The sequence below is a fragment of the Triturus cristatus genome, chromosome 7 (assembly GCF_964204655.1).
Source record: "Triturus cristatus chromosome 7, aTriCri1.1, whole genome shotgun sequence".
NCBI lineage: Eukaryota > Metazoa > Chordata > Amphibia > Caudata > Salamandridae > Triturus > Triturus cristatus.
This window is the reverse complement of record NC_140590.1, coordinates 272384936-272411591: the sequence shown is the minus strand read 5'-3', so window position 1 is coordinate 272411591 and position 26656 is coordinate 272384936. Positions and strand designations below refer to the sequence as shown.

General features: G+C 46.0%; 1 protein-coding gene across 2 annotated transcripts in view; it reads right to left on the bottom strand.

Annotated features, from left to right (window-relative positions):
* LOC146809392 (AP-2 complex subunit alpha-1) overlaps nt 1-26656 on the bottom strand; it is a 297343-nt gene that overhangs the window by 64273 nt on the left and 206414 nt on the right. Inside the window, exon 16 of one of the 2 annotated variants that reach the window (XM_085616210.1) lies at nt 1089-1166. The exons of the other annotated variant lie outside the window; for it this stretch is intronic. Within the exon in view, the coding sequence (XP_085472336.1) occupies nt 1089-1166 (78 nt within the window). The remainder of the gene's footprint in view (nt 1-1088; nt 1167-26656) is intronic. 2 annotated transcript variants of the gene reach the window in all.

Sequence of the window (26656 nt, the reverse complement as noted above, 5' to 3'; positions counted from 1 at the left end):
CTCTGGGAAGATCTATTCTACTGGCCCACATAAAAATGTGTACACTTATTAGGTCTTGCCTATAGGCAGCTTTCAGGTGTGTATTGCCGAAGGCCAATTGTGTGCAACACCAGTGCTTATGAGTGGACTTTTGAGTCAACCCATTGTTTATCATTTGTTGGCCTTCTCGTCATTATCATTTGCTTGTATAATTCAATGGATTTCCTTCCTTTTCTTGTGTTTGTCTCTTCTCTGCAGCTTAGCTTTTCATCATCCTTTTAACAGAATAACTTATATCCTTTCACGGCTCGCATCAAGCAACTACTTTTGTTCTCTAGGAGTACATCTGTTTTCTTGCTCTCTGTCCCATTGCTTCTTTCCACTTCACATCCCTTTCCCCCAAACTCTTCGTGGTGCTCCCCATCCCACCAAACTGATCTGTAAAACCACAGCAATAGGTATATTTTTACCTGTATTGCACGTGTATGAAAGTCCAGTCTTTGGCACACAAAGGCTGCATTTATGGTGCTCGAGGAAGGCTGGCTATTGTACTCACTTAGTCGCATTTGAGGCAGAAGGTGTACGAGGTGTGACTGTAATTTAGATGCGTCTTCTCCTGGAGGCCCATGAAGCTACTCTCAGGGTTGCTACAGAGGACCAGAATACTGGAGCATCTGTTCCAGTTATAGGCCTTGGTAAGCATTTTCGGTTAAATTCTGACACTTCTTTATTCATGTCTTTGTTGTTATGTTCTTTTAAGAATCTGCCACCTGTCCTCTGTGTTTATTTTTAAGCTGGATGACATGCAACCGGCGTTCCAAATTCTGTTCAGTTTCCAGTGTGAAAAGTATTTGAAAAATGAATCATGTCGTTTATAAAGACAAAAAATGTTGACTTCAATGTTCAGTTTTGAGACACCTTAACATAGGTATTTGCTTTTCCTCCAGTATTTTGAACAATTCTTTATCCACTTTTTTAAAACAATGTTTTACAAACAAGCTTTGGCACATCCAAAGCGCAACACTTTCATTAAAAAGGTAAAACCTAATAGCTTTGTGTGACTTTGAGTCAGGAAAACCTCTTGCAGCTCACACAGCTGCAGTTCTTACTTGTTTAGCAGATCATCAGCCTCAGCGATAGGTAAAGCAGAATCCTCGGAGGCAGAAGCAGCAGCTGCACCAGAGCTACTGTAAGAGTCGAGGATTCAGTAGACAGACATGGAAGGAGCAAAGAGGAGAGATGACGAAAAGCCAGAAAAAAGGGAAACAAACAAAAAAACAAGATGAACATGTGGGCTGGCACAAAATGACACTGGCAGCATTTTCCTATAAGAAACAAGGCATGCAAAAAACCTATAAACAGTATAAAGAGACTTCAGGAAAGGGTTAGCACATATAGTATGGCCCTGTCAGTTTTGCTTACTAAAGGATCATTAGTATGCCACATTAGCATTAATCTCTTCACTCATAAGGAGAGATTAGGTAAGCACTCGTAACACAATGAGCTAGTCTTTAACCACGCAAGTGATCACATAGAACAGAGAAGCAGAGTGCAAAAGGTAAAATCTCCTTTGAGAGAGGTACACTGTGTGAGCATGCACATAGGCAGGCAGGAGCAGGGAAACAGTGAATATAAAGGAAAGATGTTTTCTTTATTCTCATGTCCACCTTCACCACTCCCAAAGTTTTGGAACGTTTCAAACCAGGAAACTACAGAGAGGATGGAGCAAGTATAGATCATAATCACAGTTTTAAAGACTGGTCGGGTAAACTGAAATCATCCGTACAACTATCAAGAGCACAGAACCTGCAGAAAACATAGGGACAGTCCAAGTGACCCATTAAAACGAATTTAATGAGCACAGACGTCTAGAAAGCAGAACATACTGTCTTCACTTCTGTGGTTTCAGTTAAAACAAAAGTGCATCACTAAAATACCCTGTTAGTCTATGGAATCAACAGGATTAAACACAAGGTGGCATAGATCTTAACGGCTGATTATTCCTAGGGCATTACCAATTCCCTATATTGCTGCTTTTACAGTGATGTGGTGAGGAAGAACCCTCCAGGGGTATATCTGGAGCAGTTGAGGTCGATGTGCTCTTACAGTTGGATATGGTGATCTCTCTCTCTTAGGGATGTACTCCATGATATTTGTTGTCTTGGGTCAGGCCACAGCTAGTGACAAGCTCAGCCTGTACCAGACTACAGTGGTCATGTGCATCACACAGTCTCTCAGTCAGTCTATCTGAAATAGCAGATGCAAGGGCACCCTCCTCTGACACCCCTCAATTAAGGAAAAGTTAAAAGCCATTGAAGCCACATTTTCAAAGCTGCTGTCCAACAAGAACTATTAAATAAATGTGTCTGTGCTACTATCTAGATGCAAGCTGTGTAGGTCTGAACATGGTGGTAACAGTACATCACGAATACCACATATATTCGCAGACAACTAAGGCTGGCACGATATACAAGAGCCAAATTGGAGGTCGGCTCCTTCTACAATTAATCAAACATCTGCAGCATAAGCAACAATATTAGTAAAGTGCTGCTGAGAGGGACTAAGAGGTCTTTCCATGCAAGTTTAATTTTATTTTTTGGAGACGACATGTCTGTGCAATGGGTCATGTCTAAAAATAGAGGATCCTTCAGTTGCATTTCGGAGTATATGTGCAGGAACCTCTAAGGATGTAGTGGGCAAGTTGTTATTCAACCCTCAGATGATAAAGTTTATGGTAAATCTGTGATCTAAAAAGAAATGTAAGGACCTTCCTTCATTAATGATATATCTTAACAGGGAGGATTAGATGAGTTCATATATGCCATGATTTTCGCCTGATCAATATCTTCCTATATATGCATGATATTCGCCTGATCAATATCTTCCCAAGTCTGTCTAGACAAGAGTCCATTATCTATGCAGCACTGCAGGAAATTATGAAATAGGTTAATAACCTTTTACTGCCACCTCAGACAGCTAACTACTTGAATACTTCTTCCTGCTGCTCTGGCAGTGCTTTATGGTTGCGTGGTGTCAGATTATTAAGCAAAAGGAGCTTTAAGAGGCCCTATTTGCCTCCTTGTTCCAGTAGCAAGGAAGGAGCCATGATCTGGTGGAGCATGATTCCAGCTTTGCCTGCAAACTTCCTGGCCCCTTTGTATAAAGTTCTAAAGGACATCACTTACATCTAGTACTCCTGTCAATGTCTAGATTTGTCAAAATGCAAAGATTACGCTGCTCTGATGGGTTGTCTAGGCAAGATTGGTATATTTTAATTCTTGGAGGAACAAATTCCAATTCAAAACAAGTTGATCCAGAGGTGAACAAGTCCTTTATTTGCACTCACACATAGGAGTGGGTATGAAGGATGAGAAAAGGGGTGGCACAGCCTAGACAACCCATCAGAACTTTTGCTAAAATTAGGGGGATAGGGGCTTCCCCCTGTCATCGGGCAAGAACCAGTACCTCTCGACCAACGCTTAATACCTGGCGAGTAAGGGATAGGGGCCTTTCTCCCCTCTCTTGAAGAAAGATTACGCTGCGCCTGTCTGTTGTGTGCAGATTCAGATTCCGTATATAGGTTTCCTGATTTATGCCCTTATATAGGTAGAATTCACATTGCCCTTATTTGGACATAGAAATCCGGCCCTTATTTAGACATTGTCCGTACAAACCAAATACAGGCATGGCCACCTACATCCGTCCATCCACGTCACAACAAATTTTTGGAAAACCAGACCCTTAAGCCTTTAGGAATTTCCCTCAGCTTGAATATTGATTTCTCCCAGAACTCATTAAGTATGCATGAACATCTATTCCTTAGGGGTTCATTCATGACGTTTCTCTGCCCGACTTTTACGTCAATACTGGCATTCCTAGACACCTTCAAGGTATAAATATACCAGCACTTGCCCTGGCAAATTGCGGTTCCCGGAGGATTCGATCCAACCAAGACTACGCGGTTCGCCACGGCAATTTCGTAAGGAGATAAAGTTCCAGCCTGATGCACTGACCCGGCGCTGCCATCCTCCTCGCAGAGAATCCAGCTCCAGTGCTCTCTGACTTCCCTTGCGGGGGGTTAGACTATCGAGTCCAGAAAAGAGATTTCAACCTCTCTCATTCTCAGGTATGAAGCAGACTAGAAATTAGAGAAACTTTTGGCAACTCTTGGCTAAACTAAAATATAGCTAGCTATACTTTAGAAACAGCACCTACTTCAAACCTCGTACTGCACTTGGGTTAGGTACACTGGGGTAGAACAATTTAGAACCATCAGATGAGTATCACATTTTAGCATTATGTTATTTATGTATTTTGATTAATATATGTCATAGCTACAAACCATGCTATTGCAGTATTATTTTATCTTACTTCTAACCTCGTACATATTGTACTTCGCAGTCTGTCTTACGATTGTAGCAATTCATATCTCTTGCATGAGAAATAAGACTGTTCAATAAACCCTTTTATTGAAACGCCCGTCTCTCTATTTCTGTGCAACTCTGTAGAAACGAAGCATGCACGATTGACTGAGTGAAACTGTTATCTATTGTTTCCACGATTCTGAGATTGTTCCGATTCTAAAGGGGAACAAAGTTGTCATGTTTATGCGGTTGTCAGAGACTAATCCCTTATTGTATATTCGAGAAGTTTCTAGTGACCTCTGAGTTATCTGGCACACACAAGTAATTAAGTTTAACATACTCGATAGAGACATACTGACCTCAGTCCTATGTCAAATCTATAGTGTATGTTATTCCAATGTGCAGAGCCTATCAGGGATATAGGAACTACACTACATGGCGCCCAACGGTTTGGTAAGGCACTAATTTAACGCTAGATACTGAAGTAACTCAGTTGTGCTTTTCTCAGAGACCCTCTACTCATAAAACTCCATAAGACGTCTGAAGTGGGTAGGGATAATATTCGCCATAGCTGAGTAGGACGAAAGTCCTATGTATTAGCTGTTTGGTTTTGTTCAACGTTGAAAGGATACAGTCTTCCAAAATATTGTGCACCTTATCTTTGTTCCCTTGAAACTTGCTCTGTATTTTTCATTTCAACATGTCCGAAAACGGCACAAACACCGATGCTGGTGGGGCTGAAACCGACCAAGTCGCAGCAGCTTTTAATCGTACAGGTTTTCAAGAAACCGACGAGGGTGCTATAAACAAACATCCAAATTTAAGGAGAGCCATCACTCTAAAACTTATAAAACATGGTCTAACACCAAGAGGAGGTAGAGCAGTCTTCGTGATAGAGGCACATGAATCCCACCAGACAGAGGTATTCTACTCATGGATAGTATTCCCAGAATCAAATCTAGTAACACACTTGTTTCACTTCTACAAAGAAGATGAACCACCTGAGGAATATATTCCTTTCGAGGATATTGAAATTCCACTCACATACCAGGAGCATGAGCTCTGGTTTAAAGGCGCCCTAAAACATTACAATCACATTACCAGGCTCGGTCCACTAGGTAGACCAGGAGCAACAAGGACGATTTTAGCCGGCTACACTCCTCATCCTGAATATTGAAGAAATGTCAGATGTGGATCTACTCACTCAACTCAAGGAGCTAATCAAAATTTATAGACAATTGGTTCAATATGGCATGCAGACTTTCACAGTCCAACCATCGTTAACAATTCAAAATCCAGCCCCTCATCAGGGGAATACACTAAAAATTACTCCACAGACTTTACATGCAGTCATGGGTAAAATGCCCACAAATCGAAGCAGTATTTCCTAATACTAACCCTTATGAGAAACACAGAATTCTAACAATCTGTTTACCAATGGGGATCACACCACATCTGGAAGACTGCACCACTCGGGGCACAGTCTTTGCTGCAATCTACACAAAAACACATGGTGTTCAGTCTATGGCGGTAATACCTGACGTCCTGAAACAGATTCAAAACGAACACGGGGCAGAGCCTGCTCTGAATTTAGGTATGAAGTTACTTAATAATTTCGACCAGGTCTCAACAATAATATTATCTAATATTAAAGGTGAAGTAGTATCAGTGGCAATCCACCAGATATTAAGGGAATGTGATGTAACAGGACAACCACAAGAACTAGCCAGAAAAATTAAAAATCCTATGAAGAATTAGGCAGAGACAGTTTGGGAGGGAAACCAGTTAAACCACAACTGTCTGAAAGTCCTGATAAGGTCTTTCCTAAAAACACTCCTACCTCTTCTAAAAAGAAGTGGGAAAATAGCAAACAGAATTCCAAAAAGAAGTGTTCTCATTCCAGAGGCAGGTCTCCTCCAGAGAAGGAGCCCTCTGAAAGGGGGTACAACCTCAGGTATAGGGATAATTTGAGAAAACCTGACCGATAGCAAGATAATGATACACGTTCCTCTCATACCTTTCAGATATCATCACAGACATCCGAAAGAAGAGGACGGTCAGAAAACAAGGAAGAACGCGTGAAGTCCAAAGACGATCAACATGTTCAGAAAAATAAAGCAAAACCTCAATTCTCCAAGAAAAAGGTAGCAGGTCTGAAGATCAGACATGCCGAGAATACTGAGAACCCAACTCGGGAACGGAGAGTGGGCCCCTGACCATGCTGGACAGTACAGCAGAAGTTACAATAGCTCGCCAGAACCTGAAGGGACTTCTGGAGACAGTGGACTTGAATGAAGACATACAAGTTGAGACTGTAGACACCAGGGTTAGTTCTCCACATAGGTCATATGAAATAACACTCCGGATGGAGGGAGACATACCAAGAAAAGTGAAAGGTCTCTTTTGGGAGCATCTGTCAAAGGGTTATGATATACTTCTAGCAGAACAGGACTGGCCACCAGAATTTGTCAGGGAGTGCCCACATGGCGAGAACATCATTATGCCTGCCTTCTCCAACCATATTCCAGTTCATTTAAAATATACATTAGGTAGGAAATGGGCAGTAGCCCAAGCCCCAGCACAGTATACAAATCATGTAGGATAGGATGAGGACTCACCTCACCATAAAATCCCAGTTAAAAAACTCAACCGACTGCACAAAGGCAATACCCAGTTAAGCAAGAAGCTAAAAAACAGGTCTGGGAGATTTTAGATCAACTTGAATATCAGGGGGTGATTGAAACATGCACCTCATCAATGAACAATCTTTTGTTTCCTGTCTCCAAACCAGACAACACATATTGTCTAGTTTTGGATAACAGACACTTAAATTCTTGTTGCAAAACATTTGCAGTGCAAAATGCACATAGTACAGCATTAATGAACAATATTGTGCGTAAAAAATATAAAACCACATTAAACATTTCTGATGGTTTCTTTTGTCAAAATATTGCACCAGAAAGCAGATATTTGACCGCTTGCTCAATACTGGGGACCCAGCGTCAATTTTGTCAACTGCCCCAGGGATTTAAAAACAGCCCGGGGTTATTCTCAGCAAGAGTAACAGAGTTACAACAAACTTATGATGACGAGGCATTGTCATATGTCGATGATATCTATCTAACAGACGATGACCTGGATAGGCACTTGAACAGGGTGAGCACCATTTTTAAAGTTGAATTTGTAACCCTCTGAGGCGAAGCCCAATATTAATTGGGCTTCGCCTCAGAGGGTTACAAATTCAACTTTAAAAAGTGAAGAATTGCCCACCTCAACGTCCTTTTCCTAGGATATGAACTATCAAGTGAAAGCAAAAGTCTGGCAGCCAACTTTTTAGAAAAGTGTTCGCTGCTCCAACCGCCAAAAACGCTGAAAAATTTAGAGTTGATTCTACGTTTCCTGAATTTTGGAAGAACTTACATTTTAAATTACGCAGAAAGGGTTAAACCTCTCTATGAATTAATCAAACCTGATTTTAAAATCACACATTGGACACAAAAACACACAGAAATTTTGCGTTCACTTCAAACAGACATGTTAGCAACAAAATACTTGCAAACACGTGTAAACGTACGCAACTTAGTGATCCGAATAATTCCGGGTCAACGCAGATTCACCTACTTAACTTTTAAGGAAGGTGAAAAAGTACCAATTGTATACAAATCCCACTTGTATACACAAGCAGAAATGAAATTCACTACTATAGAAAAAATTCTGACAGCAGTTCAAACCGCTGTAGCAAAAGAAAGAGCCCTAGCACAGGGGAAACAGATTATGGTCGCAACTCCTGTACCAGCCCTACAAGCAGTTACAAAGGCTAGCATTCCAAATGCAAAAGCTTTACATCCGAGCTGGATACTGTAGGAGAGTAGGGTCTGCTTTCTATGTTCACCCCCACTTTTTGGTTTTGCTTTACTGGTTTTCGACTTAGATGTGGCTGTGGGCCTGCTAATCAGACCCACAGCCCTGCTGTTCTCTCTCTAAATTAATACTATGTTCTTTAGGTGCATAACCCATTTGGATAGGGTCACCTTATTGGCCCCTGTACAGTGTACCTTAGGTACCCAGGGCATAGGTGTATCCTAGGCCTACCAGGGGCTGCAGCATGTATTATGCCACCCCTGGCCTGGCCTTCCACTATGACACAACTGGCTGATCACTCAGCTGGGGCAAGGTCGTGTAATCACCCCTTGCTTAGGTGTAGTATTCCTATACCTATCTTATATATAGACACATGTGTACCTATCAGCCACTCCTATGGCAGGCCTTAACAATCCTGGAGGCAGAGTGCTTGGTAACATGTGAGATGGTGCTCTAGCATGAGCTGAGCCTGTCTGCAGCTTTCGGAACCATGTCCTTATAGCTGTTCTATGATATAGCCTACCATATACTCTTAAAGTGCCTTATAATCTTAAACGGTTATGGTAACTATGGTTTGGCTTTATCAAAACATGTCGTGTAAGGTGTCTAACACTATGGAATAATACCCCCATCCCATTTCTGGTGATGAGGATATTATCCCTCCCTTCTAGAGGGAGAAGACATGTTGAAACCTACTTACCCGGTTAAAGTTAACCAGAGCCCCAGCATCACAAAATGGATGCTGCTGACACGACACAAGTTTGACCTCCTGCTGCTGGGAGTGATCCCAGCAAGGGAGGCTTGGACAATAGGTTTCCTGCCTTGGGAGGTGCGAGCACCACCCCAGACAGGCCTTAGTGTATTGGGGCAGGGAGGGATGAAAGAAACGAGACACTGCCTGGGGCACACAAGGTGTCCCATGCATAGTCCAGTTCAAACCGGTGCTGGGGCACACCAGCCCCAGTCCTGGCGCGAAACTGGACAAAGGGAAGGGGGTGTAACCACCCCCCTCCCAAGTCCCACCCATAAGGCGTGACCTAGCAGGCAACCCAGCCCCCCAGATTAGTATAAGAGTGGTAGCTGGGCCCCAGGAGATTAGATTATCCTGAACCTGCAACTTGAACAGAAACTCTGGACCTTCGACATTCGACGAAAGAAGAAGACTGAAGAATCTCCCTTGTGGCCAAGGAGTGGCTACCCTGTGCAAACAGGCACCATCAAGAGACTTACCCTTTGCTTTGCTGAAGTTCTACGAGGGACCGACTGCAGAGCCCGACCAGAGCCTTGACTTCCAGACTTCTCCGACCCTGATCCACATCCACAGCCGAGCTGAGATCCGTGGAGGCGACGAGAGACGTGGGACCGGCTACCTGGGAAAAGTGGCGAGTATCTTCCAGCGCAGCTTCTGAGGTACCCTCGAAGTTGTGCACCGGGGATTGAGAAGCCCCAACCCGAAGCACCATCTGCGCCCAAGATCAGCCCCCCACACTCCACAAGTCCTGCGTGGGGCCCTTCTGCATTTTCCTCCTTGCCGCGTCTGTCCGGTTGCTTGCCCGTTGGCTAGCGGCCTTTGCGACGACACACCTTTGAATCTTCACTGCTGGTTTGGCTCCTCCAGACTGGCTCCCGCTCCTCTGCAAAAGAGAAGCACCCCAGACCTTCCTGGTCTGCACCAGAAGCAAGTCCTCCATTCTTCGTGGGTTCCGCTTGCCAAGGCTTGGTGAGTCCTAGTTCGACTTCGACGCCGCCGACAGCAAGAGCCTTCGTGGGACAGCTCGCCTCCTGGTCCTGGTCGTCCTCGACGTCTCCTGGTACCCGTGGCTGCTGCGACAAGCTTCACCTCTTCACCTGCAATCTTCACGACATCGCCTGGTTCCTACCTGGTTCCACGTGGTCACTGGCTAGTGACCCAGACTGTGTCCCTTCTGCTTGCAGGTATCCTTCCTTCTTGATCCCGGCCTTGGGATCCACCAGACGCTCTGTACTGACTGCCTGTCAGCAACTTTCCTTCAGACATCCATAGAAGTCCACGACGAAACCCGACGCAAGTTCACACCTATGCACCCGCAGCCTGTGGGCTAGGTAACTTGGGTACTTCGGTGCTCACAAGGGTATTGACTATCCTAGGGTCTAGTTTCCGAGTCTCGACTTTCTAGCTATACCAGAAGTGTCCTAAAACTGCTTATTTCTAACTGCTAGTGATTCTATCGACTTGTACGCATTACGCGTGTTTTCACTCTGCACCTGAATCCCGTGAGCCTCCCACTTCCTAACTGTTGGTAGTGTAGTGTAGCCCCAGCGATTCCCTAGGCCTAGGCCTATTCTATTTCCGTGACAGTGGTCCTTATACCACTTCTTTAGTATATGGTTTGCGTGGCCCCTAGGGCCTAACTGTATTACTTACCTGTGTGTCTTAATGTATGCTTAAATAAGACTGTGTTTTACTTACCTCGAAACTAATAAAGAGTGCTGAGGGTTTGACTAGAATAAATACACTTTATTTTATATATATATCTGTTGTGGTGTCCTTTCATTTGGTATTCAAGGGATTATATATGGTATCACAGCTGGCTTCACATGCCATTCAGAGTTTAGCCTAAGACTGCTCTTGTCCATGCTACCACTAGGATAGATGGTCTATAAGGTTGACTTTACAACCAATCACCATAAGGGTTGTTTGGACTGATATAAGGTGTACACTAGAACTAGTGACATCATACATCAGGCCAACTTCTCACATTGGTGAGAAGCGGTTGGGATCTGAGCTTGCTGTTGTAATACCATTGTAATCTTGAGATACTAAATTGAAAGATCACACAGATATTGTTTAGGTACATATAACATAGATTATAATACTTAAGTCCTACTGGACTTAGTTGTTGTAGGTTGAAGGGCCTAACACACCCTGACTACAACTACTAGAAAGGTTTAGTAGAAACAACTAGTGTAGGTAGGTGCACACACCACACCCTCACTAGATCATGTCTCTGGGAGGAGATCAAAGAGATTCTCTCTCAGGAGGGGCAGGTCTGAGAAAGATCCCCTCTAGATATGATACCCTAACTTTTCAGGAGATGAGACAATTGTGTACCTCCAGAAAGTTAAAACAGGGTGCAAACCCTACCCTCCTTCAGCTAGTACAGATCCTAGAGGAATATGATGCTCTTAGGGCCTCACAGGCTGGTACCCTAGGTACAGGGGAGGGTCTACCCACTACAGATGAGTCCGATGGGACTTCAGATGAGGAGGTAAACAGCCAGGGCCAAGTAGGAAGACTTAGCCAGGCTAACCTAAGCTTACATGGGAGTTTGCATGGGGTCCCCCCATACAGACCCCCAAGTGGGCTTAAACAGAGAAGCAGGAGAGACAGATCCCCTTCAAGGGAATCCATCCACTCCCATGTCTCTAGCATCTCTAATGCCTCTTCTCACAGGGGAATGACTTCCCCCCCAGAGAAAAGAGCATGAAGCCAGAATGAGGGAAGCTAATCTAAGGATTGAGATTGAAGAACTTGCCCTTGCCAAGGAGAAGCTTGCTCTGGCTAGAGAGCAAAAGTTAAGTGGGTTAGAACCCACTGGTGGCAGCAATATCCCTAAGGATAGAGACAGGCACTATGATAATAGAAACCTGAGCAAGATTGTCCCTCCCTACAAGTGTGGGGATGACATCCACAAATGGATAACTTCTTTGGAGAGGGCTTGCAAAGTACAGCAGGTACCCCAAAGTCAGTGGGCAGCTATCTTGTGGCTCTCCTTCTCTGAGAAAGGTAGAGACAAGCTCCTCAAAGTTAGTGATGAGGATGCAGACAATTACACTGTCCTGAAGAGTGCTCTAATTGATGGGTTTGGCCTAACCACTGAACAATACAGGTTGTTGTTCAGGGATGCCCAGAAGACACAGACTCAGGACTGAACTGCCTTTGTAGATTGTGCCACTAAGGCTCTGGAAGGCTGGCTAGTGGGAAGTAAGGTTAAGGACTATACAGGATTGTATAATGTGATCATGAGAGAACAAATCCTTAACAACTGTCAAAACCAGCTACTGCATCAACACCTGATTGATTCTGATCTGACTTCTCCCCAAGAATTGGGAAAGAAGGCAGATAGATGGGTAAGGACTAGAGTTAAGCAGAAAACCAGAACCAGAGCAGTGATCAGAAAAAGGCAGACCAGAAGGGTAATGATCAGAAACAAAAAGACCAGAAGTCTTCACCAGGCCCCCAAAAGGCTCAGGGGGAGGGTGGTCCCAAAAAGGATAAAAAGAAAGATGGCCAAAAGAAACCATGGTGCAACTATTGTAAGTCCAACTCACATTGGTTTAGTGAGTGCACCAAAAAGGATAAGCCCCCAGCCACCATTGCCCCTAAGGCAACTGTACCCCCTAGTTCAGCTGTAAGTGGTGGTTCCCAGCAAAAGGGTGTAGTAGGGTTAACCCTGGGAACTGAGGAGGATTCTGGCCTAGTCAGGATACCTACTCAGGCTGTTCTGATCTGTGATGGGGACATAGCTTTGTCATCTACTGTAGGCCCCAGTAACCTGGACAGACTTCTTTTATCAATGATAGGATGGCTCAGGCCTACAGGGACACTGGGGCTAGTGTCACAATGGTGACACCTGCCTTTGTGGACCCTGGACAGATCATACTAGGTGACGCTGTTAGATCGATTACTCACCTGTGAGCTACGCTATTGTCAAGGCACCATCGCCGCCACCGCCAAGAGTCCAGAGGGCACCACACCAAGCTCCATCTCCCGCGTCGCCGCCCCGGGACTGCAACTCCCGGCAGCCTCAGCGGCGGCGCGCTCAGCTGACGCGGTGCAAGCGCCAGGAGGCGCCATAAATCACAGACAGACCGGCGGAGCGGGGGGACGCTGTTAGATCGATTACTCACCTGTGAGCTACGCTATTGTCAAGGCACCATCGCCGCCACCGCCAAGAGTCCAGAGGGCACCACACCAAGCTCCATCTCCCGCGTCGCCGCCCCGGGACTGCAACTCCCGGCAGCCTCAGCGGCGGCGCGCTCAGCTGACGCGGTGCAAGCGCCAGGAGGCGCCATAAATCACAGACAGACCGGCGGAGCGGGGGGACGCTGTTAGATCGATTACTCACCTGTGAGCTACGCTATTGTCAAGGCACCATCGCCGCCACCGCCAAGAGTCCAGAGGGCACCACACCAAGCTCCATCTCCCGCGTCGCCGCCCCGGGACTGCAACTCCCGGCAGCCTCAGCGGCGGCGCGCTCAGCTGACGCGGTGCAAGCGCCAGGAGGCGCCATAAATCACAGACAGACCGGCGGAGCGGGGGGACGCTGTTAGATCGATTACTCACCTGTGAGCTACGCTATTGTCAAGGCACCATCGCCGCCACCGCCAAGAGTCCAGAGGGCACCACACCAAGCTCCATCTCCCGCGTCGCCGCCCCGGGACTGCAACTCCCGGCAGCCTCAGCGGCGGCGCGCTCAGCTGACGCGGTGCAAGCGCCAGGAGGCGCCATAAATCACAGACAGACCGGCGGAGCGGGGGGACGCTGTTAGATCGATTACTCACCTGTGAGCTACGCTATTGTCAAGGCACCATCGCCGCCACCGCCAAGAGTCCAGAGGGCACCACACCAAGCTCCATCTCCCGCGTCGCCGCCCCGGGACTGCAACTCCCGGCAGCCTCAGCGGCGGCGCGCTCAGCTGACGCGGTGCAAGCGCCAGGAGGCGCCATAAATCACAGACAGACCCGCTTCGCGGGACGCGCGCATGACGGCGCCGGGCTAAGCCCGGGCAAAGGGCGGGCCCTCTGTGGCCCTCCGTGGACCAACGAGACCGGCCCCGGCACAGCACCCTGCTTAGACGCATAGACTTATGAATACATCTCATTGTAAGTTGTATATACATTTTATTGTGGCTATCTGAGTATCTGATACAGTTATCACCATGACTACAAGTATGCCGAGTCCAGTTTCTGCAATGGCTGACAGACTGGGAACTGTAATGAATGGTACTTTGGATAATTATCTTATCAAGACTCCATTTGCAGGAACAACCGAGTCTTCCTTAGCAGAGCGAAGACTTGAGCGTAGACGCTCTATTGAAATCATCAAAACCAGGGCACTGTTTGAGCTGAATTCCACAGCTACCCCTGCAAATGATTCTATTCCTGTACCAGCCCATGTTGACGATACTCTAAGTACAGAAGGTGTACCCTTCCTGTTGAGAGAATGTGTAGCACCCTGTACTCCCTCTACTGGAACAGTTATTATTAACTCGTCACTTGATTTACCCAGTTCCTTAGGAACTTCGAAAATAGTATCACCTACCTCCCACAAGTCTAAAAAACCTAAGAAAGCTGTACAACCAGCAAGGCAAGTTCCACCGCCTGCTAAGAGGAGACGTAAAGGGATGGAACTTACAAAACAAAGGATGAGCCATACTGTTTTCGGGAAGAAGGCGACTCCCTCCAGTTCTAAAGTTATATCCACTGTAATTACTAAGGACGTAACCGGATTAGACAATGTTCCTATACCAGCGCCAACCTCTGCACATATAGAGGTGGTACACAGCACTGAACATTGTCCCAAAGATAATGGGTCTAATATTAAAATTACTAGTAACCTTGTGGACACTTTTGAACTGATATTGCGCTCTTATACTCTTGCAATAGTAGAAAGGTTGGAAAAAATTGAGAATCGACTAGGGAAAATTGAAGCAGACCTTGATAGGAAGTCTTGTTCTATACAATTAAAAGCTCAATCGGAACCCGATCAGGCCCAAGCTCACTCATTCGGGGGAAATCCTGTTGTTAAAATCCGACCACCAATGATTGATAATGGGTTAGCCGCAAAAATAGCTCCCACCAATCTATCATTAGGTGACCTGTCCCCTGGTAGTAATTTAATAAGAGGGCCAGTCTCGGTCTCTAATCTTACTGGGAGTAACTGTACTACCAACCAGTCAAATGCTCCTGTGTGTAACGCGCTAGTTAATATTACTTCCCATCCTATAATCCCTGTAAACAATATCACTAACGATATGTGTAATTGTTTGGATGGGTCACAGAGACATGAGGAGGGAGGCTTGAGGCAGACCCGAGGGAATCAGTCTAGGGGACCCTTACCGGATCTTCCACCTGAGGCTGTCCCCTATGTCGTGATTCTAACGGGGGTTCCTGAGCTCTCAGTAAATAAGAGAGAAGGTTTCTCCCAACTAAAGAATAAAATAACACATTGGCTGTCACTGCATAGGCCGATCACCAGTAACATTGATGGCGAAATAATCCATGTACGCCGGCTTCAGTGGTTGGGGGGTAGACCTAAAGATACTAGGGGGGATGTGGTTGTGATAAACTTTAGAGATCAAAATGCAGTACGTCATGTCCTGAACTGGCCAGGGGTCAATTCAGGTAGTTGCATTACTCCACGTCCTCTGACCTATTTCTACCCACGTTCTGTTGTATTTTCCCACCAGACTAGGGGTTACACAATATCTAGTACTAAACTTCCCGATATGTCGAATCTCAGGAACCCAGCCAAAACGTCAGAAGACTTTGAGTGGAATATGGTACCTACTAGGCCAGGTTTCCCTGTATATAGGAGCTGGGATCACCCGGCACCTTTCACCCCACTGGAAGTTTCTAACCGGTTCAACATCTTCAGTGGTTTGGATGCTTGCGATTGAAGCTTACAGCCACCCGGGGAGGAGCCAGTGGGTACGGCTGAGACCTTGGATAGGATTTCTCCCACTGATTTAAATATACCCGATAGGGGTTTTATTCTGGCTGGTGTTACTATCAATGTACCAATTAATTTTGCTCGCAGCATAAAACTAACTACTCAAGGAGACCGCATAAATGATATACTTAATTATGGTCTAAATAATCATGAGATTTATGCTGGGGCTGCAGGCTCTTCCATGCCAAGCAACCTCCAAGGCAAATCAAGCTATATTGATCACTCGGGAGAAGGTAGCGGAAATGAGTCTTGCGTAAAGTTGAATATCAATGGCACAGGAGTTTCTGCAACTGTCCCAAACGATACAACTTGTAATGCGGAGAGCCAGTTTCTAGTCTCATGGAATGTGGCTGGTTTAAAAAACAAGCTGATTTCCAGTGACTGGGCTACTTTCATTGACAATTTTATGATAGTAAACATGCAAGAAACATGGGCTTTAGAGCCCCAACATAGAACTGGGTACCTCCACTTTGCAATACCTGCAACAAAAACAAATAGAGGGAGACCCAAGGGGGGATTGACTACCTGGGTAAAACAGGACGATGGTTTTACTATTTCACAACTTGAAATTAATTCAAGGGATATCCTGGCGGTTATGCTAAAATCTCCATCGTTTGGTGAGCTCATTATTTTTAATGTATATGCCAGAGGAAAGCCAGGAGGGAAGCCTTCAGAAGTTGTAACGATACTGGGACACTATGCTAATATTTGGAAGGGACGGGCTAATTTGCTAATTTGTGGTGATTTCAACTGCTCCTTCGAGCCCCTGGATCAAACAGACTTGGAGCTTACGGAGGCAGAGGACATCTGCTGGCAAATTCCCAGCCTTAGCCTCGCCCCTATCAAACGGTGGACCCAGGCCGCCCTACAACTCAAGACTTTTAGCCTTGAGTATGGATTGAGAGCAGTGAACGGCAGGACTAGAGGTGATAAGCAGGGCAACCCAACCTTCAATAATGGATTGTGTACCAGTAGAATAGACTATATACTGGTTAACCTTGAATTTTGGTCTACCATACTTGATATGATAGTTATAGAACGTATCGAAAGTGACCATAATCCTTTAAGCCTTGAGCTGCAGTTATACAAAGGGCAGGGGCCATTACATGTTGATTTGATTGGTGATATCATCTTGACAAATGATACCCGGCGGCTTAGATGGGCAGAATGTCTGTGTAAGCCTGAATTGATTAACAAAATGAATGAAATGGTAAATGAAGCAACAATTGAAATGCTGGGGCAGCTGGATTTTGAGGACTGCTGCAGTAGGGTAATTCATATCCATTCGACCCTTTTTCTTAAACTTAGTACTTTTTTTAATATTCCCAGGAAAAAGCACCCCGGTAAGGGGAATAGAAAACAAGCATCATGGTATGATAAAAATTGTAGGCTCGCTTATAAATCCTTAGCTGATGCTGTGCGATCCACCGATAGGGAAGATATAAGGGCGGCAAGGATTCACTACAAAAAGACACAAAATGTGGCGAAAAAAACCTGGGACACTAAATACTGGGATGAACTATTGGCAGCCAGTCAGTCTAGAGACTTAACAGACTTCTGGCATCTTGTGAGGTGGGGCATGGGAAACCAAAAACCAGCCCCGGTTAATCATGTCCCACCAGAAAAATGGGTAAAGCACTTCAAATCCCAGTTTGCAAATACGAACAGTGTCCCGCCACCCGCACTAGCTTCTCTCAGCCCCCTTCTGCCAGTTACTACATTAGTGTTCACCAAAAAAGATGTCGAATGTGCCCTCAATTTAATTCCTAAAGGTAGGGCCCCGGGCCTAGACAAAATTCCTGCAGACTTGTTCTTGCATAGCAGGTCAGTCTGGGTCCCTTACATCGAATTATTGGCGAACACCCTGGCTAAAGGCACCATGGTGCCAGATATATGGCGGGGAGCTGAAATCGTACCAATTTATAAGAAGGGTGACCGAGCTGACCCGGGAAACTACAGGCCAATTAGCTTAATAGCCTGTATTCAAAAAGTTGTGGCCAGAATGGTCCTTCTCAGGGTCCAGACCTGGATTGAGGAATCAGGAATTATGTCCACTTTACAGGCTGGTTTTCGACCCCTGACCAGCACGGTGGACCAAGTTTTTAGATTTTCCACAATATACTGGAAATGGGTGATTCTGGGGGGAGGTACACTGTATGCAGCCTTTGTTGATTTAAAGGCTGCATTTGACTTAGTACCGAGAGACAGGCTGTGGAGAGTGCTCCGTGATCAGGGCATCCCACCTGAATTACTTGCAATTTTGATTACATTACATGAAAATAATTATGCGCAGGTCAGGTGGGGTAACCAGAGCCAAGTGACTGACAGTTTCCCAACTGATAGGGGTGTTCGGCAAGGCTGTGTGCTGGCACCCACATTATTCACATTGTATATAAATAAAGTTATTGAATACTATCAAGACTCTACAACCGATCCACCTAAACAGAATGGCATCCCCGTCCCCCTTCTGATGTTTGCTGATGACACCCTCCTATTATCCAAAACACAGGAAGGGTTACAGAAGGCAATAGTTTGCTTTGAAAAGTTCTGTAATGATTTTGGCCTTTCTGTTAATGTCTCCAAAACTAAATTTATGACAATGCACAGGCACCGGAACATCAGGGGCAGAGTTTTTATGAATGGGGAACTACTAGAGCAGACTGACAGCTTTAACTATTTGGGCATTACACTGGGCTCCAGGTTACAGTGGAAGCCTCATGTGGCCCATTTAATCTCCAAGCATGCACAACTTTCTGGCGCACTGCTAAGAGAATTTAAGCTATCAGCCACCAAACCCATAGCCCCAGTATTAAAAATCTATGACTCGAGAGTAAGATCTTCCATGCTGTATGGAGCTGAACTGTGGGGGTCGTCTGATATAGCAGGCTTACAAAAAGCACATAATAGGTTTCTTCGCTGTATCACAGGCCTCCCACAATCTACACCATCAATACCTCTTCGCATGGATCTGGGGTGTCAGAGTCTAGAAAATATCTGTAGATTTAGACCAATTGCCTATTGGAGAAGACTGTGGGTTACCCCCGAATTAAACCACTATGCGTTGGCACTTTTGGAGACGCGTAATATGGATACTGGGGAAAAAATTCCCTGGTTCAGGAAGGTAAAAATCCTTCTAAAGTCCTTAGGAATGGGGGATCTATGGGATAATCCACAGGGGACAATAATTCCCACTAAACAGGAGTTGAAAGAGGCCTACTGGTCATATATATCCCAGGTGGAGTTCCAGTCACATACAGATCCTTCACATACCAAGGTTTTTTTGGAACTGAAACATTCTATTGGGTATGAGGAGTACTGGGATTTGATCACATTGCCTCAAGATAGGAAATTATATCACCAGTTCAGGGTAGGTACTCTTCCATTGAACACGGTTACCTGTAATTGGGCTTCTAGCAAAAACGATCAAATGTGCCCTTTCTGTAAAATATTTCGTGAAACTATAGCACATATTTTGTTTATTTGCCCAGTATATAAGGCCCCCCGCCTAAGATGGATAAGAGCAGTTTGCATCCAGAAGGGTATTAAGACGGGGATTTCAGCACTACGAATATTTCAATCCGATAGTTCTGAAATAATAGTGATTGCCATAGCTAAATTTCTGAAATGGATGTGGTTAATTAGAGCTGGGAAACTGAAAGCCCTTCAGCTGCCCTAAATGTAAACCAGTATAACGATGGAATCTTTTGTATTCTTTTAGCTTGTTTTTATGAAAAGCAGATATTTATTTTTTTAATTGGTCGATTAGGAATACCACTTATGCAGTAAAACAAATCATGTTGCTCCTAGCTTTAGTACCATGAATTTTATATGTATAGCCCAAAAAATGGAAACGCTTGATGATGAAATGTTTTTTTAAATGTGTTTTTGTAAATAATGATGAGTTTTGTTTTTAAATTGTCTTTCATGACTTGAAGTCGAAATAAAGACTGTTTGATTGATTGAATTACCTAGTGACCAACGCTAGCAATGCCACTACCTCCCATAGTGTGGCAATTGTTAACTTCTCCTGGGGAGGGGTAACTGGCCTCAAGAAAGTTGTTGTTAGTTCAGATCTTCCTGTGGAGTGTTTACTGGGAAATGATCTTGAAACTTCAGTTTGGTCTGAAGTGGAGTATAGGACCCATGCAGAAATGCTAGGGATAGATGCACATGTCCTTGCTGTGACCAGGTCACAGGCCAAAAAGTGCACCACTGAACAAGTGCTGGATCCTGGAACTATGGACCAGTCACACACCAAGAGAAAGAGCAGTGGGGTAAAGGCTGTGCCTCCCCCCTGCCTCAGGCACTGGGTCAGCCCTCACAGGAGGATGATTCTGAGAGCCCTGAAGGAACTGTCCTAGAAGAACTTGAACCTGATCAGGTTGAGTTTCTTGGGACACGGGGACCTTCAAGGGCAGATCTGAGGCAGGCACAATTAGACTGCCCCTCTCTTGAACCCCTCAGACAGCAGGCTGCTGCTGAGGCTGCAGGGAATGCTCAAGGTACCCATAGAGTGTATTGGGATGAAGGGCTGCTGTATTCAGAGGCTAGAGACCCCAAGCCTGGTGCATCCAGGAGGTTTGTCATACCACTGAAGTTCAGAGGCTTCCTTCTTACCTTGGCCCATGATATTCCCCTTGCAGGACACTTAGGCCAGAACAAGACTTGGGACAGGCTTGTCCCTCACTTTCACTGGCCCCATATGTCAGAAGATACCAAGGAGTTTTGTCGCTCCTGTGTCACCTGCCAAGCCAGTGGCAAATCAGGTGGCACCACAAAGGCCCCCTTCATACCACTACCTGTGGTGGGGGTTCCCTTTGAAAGAGTGGGCATAGATATTGTAGAACCAATGGACCCACAAACAGCATCTGGGCACAGATTCATACTGGTGATAGTGGACCATGCCACCAGGTATCCAGAAGCTATTCCCCTGAGGACCACAACAGCTCCTGTTGTGGAACGGGCCCTGCTTGGAGTATTCTCCAGAGTGGGCTTTCCAAAGGAGGTCATTTCTGATAGAGGTGCCAACTTCATGTCAGGATATTTAACTGCAATGTGGAAGGAGTGTGGTGTGAACTACAAGTTCACCACACCCTATCACCCACAGTGCAATGGGCTTTTTGAGAGATTCAACAAGACCCTAAAGGAAATGATAAAAGGTTTACCAGACAAGCTTAGGCGAAGATGGGATATCCTTTTACCCTGCCTTCTGTTTGCTTACAGAGAGGTCCCACAAAAGGGGGTTGGCTACAGCCCTTTTGAGCTTTTGTTTGGGCATCCTGTAAGAGGACCCCTATGTTTAGTAAGGGAAGGATGGGAGAGACCTCTCAGACAACCCAAACTTGATATAGTGGATTATGTACTTGGTCTCCACTCCAGGATGGCAGAGTATATGAAGAAGGCTTCTAAAAACCTTGAGGCAAGCCAAGAACTCCAAAAAGCTTGGCATGACCAAAAGGCTGTGCTGACTGTTTACCAGCCAGGGTAGAAAGTGTGGGTGTTGGAGCCAGTGGCCCCAGCAGCACTCCAAGACAAATGGTCTGGACCCCACACTATTGTTGAGAAAAAGGGAGAAGTCGCCTACTTGGTGGACCTTGGGACTCCCAGAAGCCCCCACAGGGTGCTTCATGTCAACAGATTGAAGGCATATGTTGACAGGGCAGACATGGGCTTACTCATGGCTACAGATGAGGGGCAGGAGGAAGAGAGTGACCCTCTCCCAGACCTCTTGACTCAGAACCCTGATGATGGCTCAGTTGATGGTGTAGTCTTTTCTGACAGCCTCACTGTCCATCAGCAACAGGACTGCAGACAAGTTCTGCAATCCTACAGACATATGTTCTCTCTGACCCCAAGTCAGACAAACTGGTGCACCCATGAGGTGGGCACTGGTGACAGTCTGCCTGTGAAGAGTAAAATGTACAGGCAACTTGACCATGTCAGGGACTGCATAAAAGTTGAGGTACAAAAGATGTTGGAGCTGGGAGTCATTGAACCTTCAGAGAGCCCTTGGGCTAGTCCTGTAGTTCTTGTGCCAAAACCTCACACCCAAGATGGTAAGAGGGAGATGAGGTTTTGCGTGGATTACAGAGGTCTCAATGCTGTCACTAGGACAGATGCCCACCCGATACCTAGGGCAGATGAGCTCATTGACAGACTGGCAGCTGCTACGTTTTTGAGCACATTTGACCTGACAGCAGGCTACTGGCAAATCAGACTAGCTGAGAATGCAAAGGCCAAAACTGCTTTCTCGACCCCAGGAGGACATTATCAATTTGTGGTAATGCCCTTTGGTTTGAAGAATGCACCTGCCACTTTCCAAAGGTTGGTGAATCAAGTCCTTACTGGGTTGGATGATTACTGTGCAGCTTATCTTGATGATATTGCTGTCTTTAGCTCCACCTGGGAGGATCACCTGGTCCACCTAAGGAATGTTTTAGAGGCCCTGCAAAAGGCAGGCCTCACTATCAAGGCCACTAAGTGCCAGATAGGGCAGAGCAAGGTTGTATAACTGGGCCACCTAGTTGGTGGGGGTCAGGTTCAACCACTGGAGAGCAAGATCCAGATCATAAAGGACTGGACTCCTCCAACTACCCAGACTCAGGTCAGAGCTTTCTTGGGCCTGACTGGGTACTACAGAAAGTTTGTTAAGAACTATGGGTCCATTGTGACACCACTTAATGACTTGACCTCCAAGAAAATGCCAAAGAAAGTTCAGTGGACAGTAAGCTGTCAAAAAGCATTTGATGACCTGAAGCAGGCCATGTGCAGTGCACCTATTCTGAAAAGTCCAGACTACTCCAAAGGGTTTATTGTCCAGACAGATGCTTATGAGTTGGGTGTGGGAGCTGTTCTTTCACAACTTAATATAGATGGTCAAGACCAGCCCATTGCTTTTATAAGTAGAAGGCTGACCTCTAGAGAGAAACGTTGGTCAGCTATTGAGAGGGAGGCCTTTGCTGTGGTTTGGGCCCTGAAGAAGCTGAGGCCATACTTGTTTGGCACTCACTTCAAGATTCAGACAGACCATAAGCCCCTCTATTGGCTAAATCAGATGAAGGGTGAAAATCCCAAACTTCTTAGGTGGTCCATTTCCCTACAGGGGATGGACTTCACAGTGGAACATAGACCTGGGACTGACCATGCCAATGCAGATGGACTCTCCAGATATTTTCACTTAGAACATGAAGACTCAACTTGTCAAGGTTAGTTTAATGTCCCTAAGTTTGGGGGGGGGGGGGTTGTGTAGGAGAGTAGGGTCCGCTTTCTATGTTCATCCCCACTTTTTGGTTGTGCTTTACTGGTTTTCGACTTAGATGTGGCTGTGGGCCTGCTAATCAGACCCCCCTGCTGTTCTCTCTCTAAATTAATACTATGTACTTTAGGTGCATAACCCATTTGGATAGGGTCACCTTATTGGCCCCTGTACAGTGTACCTTAGGTACCCAGGGCATAGGTGTATCCTAGGCCTACCAGGGGCTGCAGCATGTGTTATGCCACCCCTGGCCTGGCCTTCCATTATGACACAACTGGCTGATCACTCAGCTGGGGCAAGGTCGTGTAATCACCCCTTGCTTAGGTGTAGTATTCCTATACCTATCTTATATATAGACACATGTGTACCTATCAGCCACTCCTATGGCAGGCCTTAACAATCCTGGAGCCAGAGTGCTTGGTAACATGTGAGATGGTGCTCTAGCATGAGCTGAGCCTGTCTGCAGCTTTCGGAACCATGTCCTTATAGCTGTTCTATGATATAGCCTACCATATACTCTTAAAGTGCCTTATAATCTTAAACAGTTATGGTAACTATGGTTTGGCTTTATCAAAACATGTCGTGTAAGGTGTCTAACACTATGGAATAATACCCCCATCCCATTTCTGGTGATGAGGATATTATCCCTCCCTTCTAGAGAGAGAAGACATGTTGAAACCTACTTACCCGGTTAAAGTTAACCAGAGCCCCAGCATCACAAAATGGATGCTGCTGCCACGACACAAGTCTGACCTCCTGCTGCTGGGAGTGATCCCGGCAAGGGAGGCTTGGACAATAGGTTTCCTGCCTTGGGAGGTGCGAGCAGTGTATTGGGGCAGGGAGGGATGAAAGAAACGAGATACTGCCTGGGGCACACAAGGTGTCCCATGCATAGTCCAGTTCAAACCGGTGCTGGGGCACACCAGCCCCAGTCCTGGCGCGAAACTGGACAAAGGGAAGGGGGTGTAACCATCCCCCTCCCAGGTCCCACCCATAAGGCGTGACCTAGCAGGCAACCCAGCCCCCCAGATTAGTATAAGAGTGGTAGCTGGGCCCCAGGAGATTAGATTATCCTGAACCTGCAACTTGACCAGAAACTCTGGACATTCGACGAAAGAAGAAGACTGAAGAATCTCCCTTGTGGCCAAGGAGTGGCTACCCTGTGCAAACAGGCACCATCAAGAGACTTACCCTTTGCTTTGCTGAAGTTCTACGAGGGACCGACTGCAGAGCCCGACCAGAGCCTTGACTTCCAGACTTCTCCGACCCTGATCCACATCCACAGCCGAGCTGAGATCCGTGGAGGCGACGAGAGACGTGGGACCGGCTACCTGGGAAAAGTGGCGAGTATCTTCCAGCGCAGCTTCTGAGGTACCCTCGAAGTTGTGCACCGGGGATTGAAAAGCCCCAAACCCAAGCACCATCTGCACCCAAGATCAGCCCCCCACACTCCACGAGTCCTGCGTGGGGTCCTTCTGCATTTTCCTGCTTGCCGCGTCTGTCCGGTTGCTTGCCCGTTGGCTAGCGGCCTTTGCGACGACACACCTTTGAATCTTCACTGCTGGTTCGGCTCCTCTAGACTGGCTCCCGCTCCTCTGCAAAAGAGAAGCACCCCAGACCTTCCTGGTCTGCACCAGAAGCAAGTCCTCCATTCTTCGTGGGTTCCGCTTGCCAAGGCTTGGTGAGTCCTAGTTCGACTTCGACGCCGCCGACAGCAAGAGCCTTCGTGGGACAGCTCGCCTCCTGGTCGTCCTCGACGTCTCCTGGTACCCGTGGCTGCTGCGACAAGCTTCACCTCTTCACCTGCAATCTTCACGACATCGCCTGGTTCCTTCCTGGTTCCACGTGGTCACTGGCTAGTGACCCAGACTCTGTCCCTTCTGCATGCAGGTATCCTTCCTTCTTGATCCCGGCCTTGGGATCCACCGGACACTCTGTACTGACTGCCTGTCAGCAACTTTCCTTCAGGCATCCATAGAAGTCCACGACGAAACCCGACGCAAGTTCACACCTATGCACCCGCAGTCTGTGGGCTAGGTAACTTGGGTACTTCGGTGCTCACAAGGGTATTGACTATCCTAGGGTCTAGTTTCCGAGTCTCGACTTTCTAGCTATACCAGAAGTGTCCTAAAACTGCTTATTTCTAACTGCTAGTGTTTCTATCGACTTGTACGCATTACGCGTGAGTGTTTCCACTCTGCACCTGAATCCCGTGGGCCTCCCACTTCCCAACTGTTGGTAGTGTAGTGTAGCCCCAGCGATTCCCTAGGCCTAGGCCTATTCTATTTCCGTGACAGTGGTCCTTATACCACTTCTTTAGTATATGGTTTGCGTGGCCCCTAGGGCCTAACTGTATTACTTACCTGTGTGACTTAATGTATGCTTAAATAAGACTGTGTTGTACTTACCTCGAATCTCATAAAAAGTGCTGAGGGTTTGACTAGAATAAATACACTTTATTTTATATATATATCTGTTGTGGTGTCCTTTCATTTGGTATTCAAGGGATTATATATGGTATCACAGCTGGCTTCACATGCCATTCAGAGTTTAGCCTAAGACTGCTCTTGTCCATGCTACCACTAGGATAGCTGGTCTATAAGGTTGACTTTACAACCAATCACCCTAAGGGTTGTTTGGACTGATATAAGGTGTACACTAGAACTAGTGACATCATACATCAGGCCAACTTCTCACAGATACAATGGGTTAATTCTCTTGCTGCAACTGACGTTGAATACGTTTTTGATCCATATTTAAAAACACAAGCATTCCTACAATATGAACACGAATGTCCTCTGCCTACTGAAATTCTGCCTCTTGACCAGTACGAATTTATCATTTATACTGACGGATCTGCACAGCCCGCTACGGGGAGTAAACAAGCTTACAGTGCAGCGTGTGCTATCGTTAAAGGTCGCATGCGAGATGGCAAATTCAGACCAATGGTGACAAAAACCCAATCCCAAGGGGATTGTACAGCTCAGCGAGCTGAACTACAAGCATTTAAGATGGCACTTAAAAATACGGATCGCAAATTCCCCACACTAATAGTGTGCGATTCTTTTTACTGTGTTCAATCCTACAATGAATATTTACAGAATTGGATTCAAAATGGTTTCAAAGATGCAAAAGGTGGCACAATCAAGCACAAATTGCTTTGGGAACAAGTAATTCAGTTGCAAAACGGACTACAAAACACTCATGTGATACACATGCTGAGACACCAATGTGATGGCGTTCATGTTGAAGGGAATTCATTGGCTGATGAAGCCGCAAATGGGGCTGTGCAAACGGCTTCCGTAGATGCAATCACTCGTTCAAAAACGAAAATAGACAGCAAAATAATTCTGGCTGTCAATGCATCAAGCAAAGGCAGCGGTGCGGCATTACCTACTAAAGTTCCACTCATATATAATTGATGCGAATGGCGTTCCGTTTGCTCGAATCCTTGGACTGGGGGATAGATTAATTCCAAACAGG